Here is a 9,290-nt window from a genome sequence, read left to right as displayed (position 1 = left end):
ATTAAAGTTTATATTATATATATATATATATATATATATATATATATATATATATATATATATATATATATATATATATATATATATATATATATATATATATATATATATATATATATATATATATTAGTAGTATTTCATTTAAACCAGGAAGTCCACAGATAAGAAATGTCTTTCTTAAGGGAGACTTGGCTGAAAAGACTGCTCCAACCTCAAACAGGATAAATCCTGTGATCTTATCTTATAATTTATTAGCATTTGCCCACCAATGCGGCCTCCTTTCGTGACCAGTGGGGGGTGGGTTCCTTCAGTGCAGCATCTCATAAATCTGAGCTGAAGTTGATGGTCTCAATATGAGGATAATAATTTGAAATTTCAGAAATTTGGAAGTGTGAATCTCCATCATTAGAGTCTTCCATGAAGCCAAAGACAGTCTCGCAAATAATCAATGCCTTACATTGTGTCGCTCTCTCCTGCATTCTGAGGCAAAGCGCAGATGCATTTCCCTATGTATGATAAGTACATTATAAATCTTGAAAGCCACAGAGTTGATGCAGACACACGAGAATCAACACAGGAGTCCATTCAGATCCCGATCAAATGCTCCATTCATGAGTGAAATTACCATCCGTCTGTCAGCCAAGGTGTGAATTCTTTCATCTACAGATTCTACCTCTGAAGTTGTGATTAAATGCATAATGCCACATACACTCCACACAGACTCAAGATAAGCGAAATGGGATTTCTGTCTCTCGGGGTGCAGGTTGGCGCGTAAGTCAAGTGAGGCAGCAGTGCCATCTTGTGGTCATTTAGTTGAATATTTTATATTTTGATCCTGTGTCCCACAGAAAATGAAATAAGAGGCTGTTAACGTGCTGAAGGGATGTTTAAAGAAGCAGTTTATCTTTTGGTTATTGTTATTTTTCACAGCTTATTCATGCTCTGTAAGTTGTGCCACAATGCTCCAATTTGACACATTTTACAGTCTCCTCTGCACAGGAAATAAACAGATTCTTTTCGCAACTTAAAAGTCTTTCATTTTTCTGCATTTAAGCGTGCAAATCCCATCACATGGCTTTGTAACAGTGACAAAAGGATTTTAATCAGCAGGAAAAAAATATGTTTAACAGTGTGTGTCACAATCTCACAACACACTCAACAACTTAGAGAGGAAGTGAACTGATGGTGTACAATAAAAGTGCAACGCAAACTCCTCACTGGGAAACCTAAAAGCTTGCTCTGAGCCAATAATCTGGTCAAACCCAAGAAAATAGCACACTTTTAGGTGACAAATAAGCAAATTATATTATTTGATTATATTCTGAGATGCATTAATGTTATCCTACTTTCACCTGATTGTTAAAAGTGCACCAAAACCAACAATGAGGTGACTCAAAGAAGGATGATACATTGAGATAGTGAAATACTTCTGGTTTTGGTCTTTCCATGAGCTTTAATCTTTAAAGTGATGCAGAAAAAGAGCTGACAGAAGTTATTTCCTCAGTACTGACTCCCAGAGAACACAAAATCCATCATGCCACCTTGGAAGCATTTTTAGATACTTTAAAAACTCTTTACGAAGTAAAATTTTTTTTTTTTTAATTATGTGTTCAACTCAAGCACAATCCTTTAACCAAATATTTTCAGGCATACAAAAGAGGCTTCTTTCAACATTCTTTTCCATGCTAACATTTCACTGCTGGTGACTACAGAATTTTATGAAAATATTCAGAAAACTTAAATCACCACAGACACACACAATTCAAATAAAGCTGTGATCCACAGATAATTAAATATAGTCAGGGTTGCTGTGAATTCTCCATTCAGTGGAGGACCATAAATACATTAATGTGCCATTAAAGGCATCACAAATTACATTAAAATAAACACAGGCATGGATGTATTTATAAAACATGACACAAATTGATATTTCTGTTTTAATTTGCTTCTGTATTCATTTATCCTTTGATAAGTGCATAAAGAAATGTGTCAAGAAAATGTAGATTTATTTTGGGGACATTTAAAATCGTAAATAATCTTAATTATTAAATATGATGAATACAAAGGAGAATTAAATACATTAATAAATATAAAGGATGTGAAAGCAAATAAATTAACAGATGGGTATTTAAATACAAAGCCAAAATTAAAGCAGAAATATAAATTCATGCTACATTTTAGAAATGAATGCCTCAATTTATTTTAATACTAATTTTTGTCCCCACTTATTTTTAATTTTAGCTGTGTAGGTCCTCCACAGTCTCAGTGCTATCTTAACTAAGCTGAAAATGACTCAGGGCTGGGTGAGCATGACGGCATTTCTGAGCTCAGCAACAGCTGAAAATGTTCAAGCGTGTCAGATCATTCATGCCACATAATTGCCAAACTGAATCTAATGATTCATGCTTTTATGTGGCAGAAAGACTACAAAAATATCAAAATGTGTCTGTAAAAAATACTCCGAAAATCCTGACATTTCAGGCTCTTCTACTTCTGGCTGCTGGTCAGTCACTGGTAGTGAATCTGGATGGTTCGGCCAATGAGGAGGAAAAGGAGGCCGGCCAGGAGGCAGAAGAAGATGCCAATTGGGGCGAACATGAAGGAGAGACCGTAGCTGAGGGACAGATGGAAGTCCGGACACAGTGAAGAGCGCTGGTGGTTCACATAAAGGTCTATCACATCCAACACGTCCAGCCACAGCACATACATCACCACCACACACAGCAGGAAAAAACCTAGTGGCACAGAGAGGGTGGTACAGGTTAATAAGATCAACAATCTAACCAACTGTGGGACAGGCATCATGCATTTTATATAGTAAAATATACTTGTGTCAGTGGGTGAGCACAATTGTACAAGTTTAATCTTTAATCTGAATGCCATTCACTTATTATATGTTTTGAAAGCAAAATCTGAATCTGAAAAGCCACCTGTAACTAGAGCTGATTATTGTACGGGGTAAAAGCCTCAGGATTTTCCCAAGACTTCTGCAGGGTTCGATGCTTTAGTCAGAACCGAATTAAAAAAAATAATAATAATAATAATGCATTAGTCTTATATAGTGCTTTTCTAGACACTCAAAGACGCTTTACAATTTCATGTACTATTCATTCACACCTCAATCATACCTGGTGGTGGTAAGCTACTGATGTAGCCACAGCTGCCCTGGGGCAGTCTGACGGAGGCGTGGCTGCCACTTTGCGCCTACTGCCCCTCCGACCACCACTAACCACACAACCACATTCACACTTAGGCAATGTGTCTTGCCCAGGGACACAATGACAGCATGCACTCAGACAGGGACTCGAACCAGCAACCCTCCAGTTGCAAGGTGAGCACCTGCCTACTGCGCCACTGCCACCCCAAAACACTAGCAGCATAATTAACAGGGTGTAACTAGGTCTTTACTCAAAACTTCTTACACATTTTTGTTTATCAAATGGTCAGAAATCAGAAAAAAATGAATAAAATTCTGTCAAATAAGGCAACACTGACTCAAAGCTTTTGCTGTACACAGACTTTGTTTGCTTATCTGAGCCAAGAAAAACTTGCTGTGTACAATCCTTAAACATGTGTACTTAATTGCTTTACGCTTTACCATTTGATTCAACTCACCAGATACCAGAAAGAGGCCACCGCCGGCTTTATACAAGCGGTGGCCGGCAAACGGAGCAGCACAGATGACGATGAAGCCACCGATCACTACAGCTGCCACAGCAATGAGCATGAAGACGCTCCAGAAACTTCTGTAAGCTGAACAAGAGTGATGTTAATCAACTGTATATAAGGCTACTATACCACTAAAAAAAATTAAATCCCTGCATAAAAAAAGCAGCTGTAAATAAATACTCACTTATGGCAGACTGATACTCTGTGGTATTATGAGTCTGATGAGACACAGGGAATGGGAAGAGGTAGGCAGGCATACATACTTTTGAGTGAGGCTGATTGGCTACAAACAGAAAGAACAAAAGAGACTCTTATTTCCATCTGCAGTGGCCCAGTAATATTTGTCTATATGTGCATTCTTGGAAAGTTGGGTTGGTAGTGGCTTGCAAAGTGGCTTGCAGAGGGAGCAGCAACCACAGGCAGGTTCAAGCAGATTAATTAGTGTTTCCTTTATGTAACTGCAAGTTGTATACATACAAATATATCTGATTCAGCCTAGGATGACTTTTTGGCATGCCTGAACTAATGCTAACCTAAATTTCTGAGCCATAGAAATGATTTATTTAAATAGTTAGCGATTATGAACACAGGTGCATATCTCATGTATTGCAGAAAATCCAGAAAGTGTGAAATTTTGGCATCTGTTTTGTATATTTGAATATAAAGTTTGGAAAGACTGCTCCCATTTGTAGACTTTACTCATGATCTGTTTTTACACTGGGGCAAGTCTTTCATTTCTTTCTTCAGTACTGGAACTGAACTAAACGGACAAAGTTATGAAACGCTGATAATTTCTCTTTTGTTTTTGTATCCTCTCGCCTCCCATTTCTCACTCTTTGCTTTCAACATGTGAAATTCCACAGATCCTCACGAGGCTCTGTCCTTTCTGGAGGCTGTTCCCGACAATAAGCCACCATTCAAAGTCCCCATCAGGAAAAAAAAAAAAAAAAAAAAAAAGATGACACACAATCACCTGACAAAATAACCACAATAACATCACATGGTATGGCCTTGAAAGATCACATGAAAGGGCTTCTACTGCTATGCTGTCATACAATATCAACAGTCAGAACAGCAGCGTGTTAAAAACTGTACAGTCGCAGAGCTGCCATGTGACTGTGGCAGCAGAATATCTGTGGAACAATTTCCTGCACTTTACAAAAAAAAAAAAACAGCAACTCCACTGTCATGTTCCCTGGAGCTGGTCATGTTTTTGGGGTTTTAATCCTTTGTTTGTATACATCTGATATACATCTCACTTTAAAAACTTAAAACCAGGCCAGCTAAAATAATTTCATTTCCTCTTTATGGCTTTATGGCTTTTATAAACTTTAAATTTCCTATATTTTTCAGTGGGTTTTGGAATTTCAGCTCAAAATAACAGCAGAAATATACTGACATCTGCTCTGTTATTCATCATCGTTTTTACACAGAACTATCCATTTCACATTCAAAATAACTCTAATCATAAGCAATGCCACTGAATGACTGTACATGTCTGTCTATGAATTCATTTGTAGCAAAGGACCCACAATTTCTGATGTAAGAAGAAATAAGGTTTAACCTTTTAGATTCAATCTCAGTATGCCAAATAGGCAAAAACTCCTTTAAAAAGGGGGGTAGATGTCATTGTAACCCCAAACTGGTCACAGACAAACTGGTAAATGTTAAAAGGTTTCACAAATAGTGCATATTTTACATTAAACATAAACTGTAACACATTGAAAACAATGAAAAAATAAAACAAATGTAATCTTGAAGCAATAAAATGTTGCACTTACTGAACCAGAGTCTCCTCAGCAGGTTTTCATCCTCCATGTTGCTTCCAAAGGAACACCTCCAGAAAAAACCCTCGTGGTATAGAGTGACATCACCACTGCCCTCCTGCACCACCACATCTCCACGCTGAAATAATGAAGAAGAAGAAAAATAAACATTTGGGGGGAGGTCTGTCATTCAGTTGGTAGAGTGTGTTGTCTACCAGTTAGTAGGTTTGTGGTTTGATCCCTGGCTCCTCCAGTCTGCGTGTTGAAGTATCCTTGGGCAAAATACTGAAGCCTGAGCTGCCCCAAGGTGCTTAGGCGTAAAATAAAGAAATGTGTGTGGCTGGGTTGTAAAATGTGCTTTGAGTGCTTAATTATGGCAGAAAATTTCTACCATTTAGTTAAATAAAATATGGTTCATAAATATGGCACACAATTATGTATACACTCCATATTATTAGCTGATGTAATTAAAGTGTATGAGAGGTGTCTCAAAGTGTGAGGCAGACGCACAGACTGCTGCCAAAGTGTCCCAGAGGGACTGGTATGTCAAGGGTCAAGGGTCGAGGCCAGCAAGCACCCTTGACTTCAGTTCAGGAAAAACATGTTACTGATTTTTGCACATAAGAAATGAACATTGCAAATTGTCTGTTGCATCATCCCAAAAAAAGCCTCTCTGAGAAATGAAAGTAGAGCTGGGAAAAATCCTTCACCTTCAGGCTTCATGACATCAAGTGTATAAAATTAGCCAGGGTATAAAATTAACCTTAAAAACATTTCAAACATTTTCATAGTCTTTGAAAACAGGAAAGTATACAATAGGAGGTCCTCAATCTGAGCCTTGGGATTCTTCAGGCATTTGAGGATAAATTGGAGGTGTCAAAATACAATTAAAGGTATCAGAGGCAAACAAAACACACTGACTGTGCACAAAATAATGTTTACGATAACTCACAAACTAATCTAATGATTGAGAAGCACTCAGGAACTCAGAGGGACTGTGGAAGACAACGCTGCCCTCAACACACACACACACACACACACACACACACACACACACACACACACACACACACAGCCAGCTCATCACCAAGAGTGGATACGGATATAGATTCAGGAGTGGAGTGTACATCAGCCACCTCCAGTACATGGATGACAAAGCTGTGCATCAAGAGTGAGTGAGGCATCGACTCACTGAGCCACCTTACCAGGATCAACAACAAGGACATGGAGATGTCATTTAGACTAAGTGTGGCTGAATGGTTGCAAAGAGAGGGAAGGTGATCCAGACAGAAGGGGTGGAGTTGCCAGAAGGGAGAATAGCAGACATACAGGGCAGCTAAATATATATATACATATAAATATATTGGTTTTATTGTGTTGGTATCATGTCTCGATTTCAGCATCAGTGCCAACCCTGAAAACTTAAGTATGTTGTTAGTCGGTGATATTTAATATACTAACATACCACTGAGACTGCTGGTATTTGTATTTCTATCATAGGGGCCCATGTTACACACTATGACTCAATCACTACATAGCTGCACACACGCTATGCAATGCAATCCTACTACTGAAAGAGTGATTGGAGCAACTGATCAGTTTCAACTTTAAAGATCCACCATTATCAGTATTCGGGATTGCATAGACTGGAATTGCGCAATTCACCAATAAGAGCTTAATAATAAGAGTTGCCGTGTTTATTTTCTTGTCTTAAAGCAGGAACAACTCCTCTCTCTTCAGTCCCATGGACTTCAAATATAAACATTTAAAAGCAATGAACACATAGCTGACCTTTAGCTGAAGAGAAACTATATCTGACTGTCTTCTGAAGTCCAAAACTCACCTCTATGGTCACACCGCCTGGGCCAGCAGATTCGTTAGGCTTTAGCTGGCAGCTCTCTGAAGCCAGCAACCAGTAATCAGTTCCAAAAGAGAGAAGGATGAACACAGCTGCCAACGCCCCAAAGAGCCCCGCGAAGAACAACGCCACACTAAGCTTCATGGTCCAGGACTGATCAGCCACTCAGTTACAGGATGCCCACACTCAGTCTGACTTTCCCCTCCAGCTAGTGCATGTGACAAACTGAGGCAGATCCAGTCACTCCTCTTGTTATGTATTATATCCAGTCAGTGAGATAAGTTCAGCTGGTTTTTGTTGGGTTACTGGACCTTGACTCCTCTCCTGTCTCCCTGTCTCTCTGTCTGTGTTATGGGGGGACAAAGTTGTCCACGTGACACCTTTAGACCCTCCACTGGGGTCTGAACCCCCCTACCCCTGAACTATTTTTGGTTTCTGGCTGCAGGCGGCTGCTCCACTCTACTATGGAGCAGAGTGTGTGCAGCATTTGGAGAGTATGAAGGGAGGGAATTAACACCAAAATAACTGGTGGCAACTGGACACCGTGGAATGTCAGGGCAGGGTGAGACCGAAAGGACAGAAGAGGAGTAAAGTATCCCCAACACTCATACACACATAAACAGATACGCACACCATCAGCTCATTTCCCATAACACAGTGTTACAAATTACTATAAATGCAGCCTTTCATGTAACTTCTCCTGATTTTCAGTTATACACACACACATATTATATATATATATATATATATATATATATATATATATATATATATATATATATATATATATATGCAGCCTTTAAAATGTTTATGTACTTGTAAAAAAAGATAGTATTATTTAACAGCTTCATTTTTTTTTTTTTTTTAAATTGTCTTCGATTGATGTTTTAGGAAATCTGACTTTGTGGTAACCATGCTCAGTGTGAGCTGAGAGGAAGTACTGCTTTAGCATCTAAGGGGAATATTTAGCAGTGAACCTGTAAGTGGACACTGTCTCATTTACACACTGATGTGACCCAGGCCACCCTCACCCAGAGGCTCAGTATGTGTGTTTGTGTCAAAAAATAAATAAAAAGTGCAGATCAGAGTTTTGTCAAATCTCATTTCGTCTTGTCTGAAACCTGAATACACATCTCTTTCAGTTATTTTTTTGATAACTTTGGAAGCCGCTGAATATAGTTCCCAGGGCATGGTTTTAATTTCAGTTTCATCCCTCGGTTTTGTAGTTTGTAGTTTATGTAGCAGTACAAGCTTTATATGAAAATAGCACTCTTCCATGTATAGATCTATAGTCCATTTTCGGTAGAACTTTCTATTACAGCCCCTTAATTACGTGGTAATAGTGGAGTAATAAGTTTGAAACAAGCTGGTGATAATATGGAAATAATTAATAAAGTAATACCGAAGCAAACTTAGGACCTATTAGAGCGAACTTCAAAAAGTTAGCTTTATTATGTTATTAATGTGGTATCAGACAGAAACAGGTAGTTTTGCATTTTCCAGCCGGACACAGAAACATACAGTAGCTATAACCACTATTGATAAAATATAATTACTTGGATATTACTTTGATAATTAAGTAGCAAGACAATGCTTTTTTCATGTGATTAACTTGTGGTTTCCAGCTTATTACTCCACTATTACCACATTCTTATCAAGCTGTAATAGGTAATAGCTACCCATTTTTCTTTTTCATTTTCAAGTAGGACAAATAGACAGTTCAAAGGTAACATGTTCATCATTTTGTTGTCTCGGGAAGCTAAAGAAAAAAAAAGGGGGGGGGGGGGGGGTTAAATACTCATGAGCCTGTGGTGCTATCATGTATTTACTACTGCTAACAGAGTAATGGCCTTAACGTCTGTAGCGTGCTTGTTGTAATGCTTTGGAAATCCCAGCAGGTGGTGGACAAGTAACCTCACTCTGACATCTCAGAAGGTCTACTAAGAAAACTCTTATGAAAATATTAATACTGTATGAAGTAGATACAAAAAGCAGTG

The 9,290-nt window shown here is 38.4% G+C and overlaps 1 protein-coding gene across 1 annotated transcript; it reads right to left on the bottom strand.

Moving 5' to 3' along the window:
- Nucleotides 1–974: 974 nt before the first annotated feature.
- tmem182a (transmembrane protein 182a) lies at nt 975–7,712 on the bottom strand. The gene is made up of 5 exons (XM_030758549.1): nt 7,279–7,712; nt 5,451–5,574; nt 3,854–3,952; nt 3,616–3,753; nt 975–2,735 (listed from the first exon to the last, which is right to left on the bottom strand). The coding sequence occupies exons 1-5, from the start codon at nt 7,435–7,437 to the stop codon at nt 2,509–2,511; spliced, it is 747 nt and encodes a 248-aa protein (XP_030614409.1). The 5' UTR covers nt 7,438–7,712; the 3' UTR covers nt 975–2,508.
- Nucleotides 7,713–9,290: the final 1,578 nt, after the last annotated feature.

Source organism: Archocentrus centrarchus, chromosome 21, assembly GCF_007364275.1.
Source record: "Archocentrus centrarchus isolate MPI-CPG fArcCen1 chromosome 21, fArcCen1, whole genome shotgun sequence".
In the NCBI taxonomy this organism is placed as follows: Eukaryota; Metazoa; Chordata; class Actinopteri; order Cichliformes; family Cichlidae; genus Archocentrus; species Archocentrus centrarchus.
The sequence above is the reverse complement of the archived record's forward strand: the minus strand, read 5'-3'. Positions and strand labels throughout refer to the sequence as shown.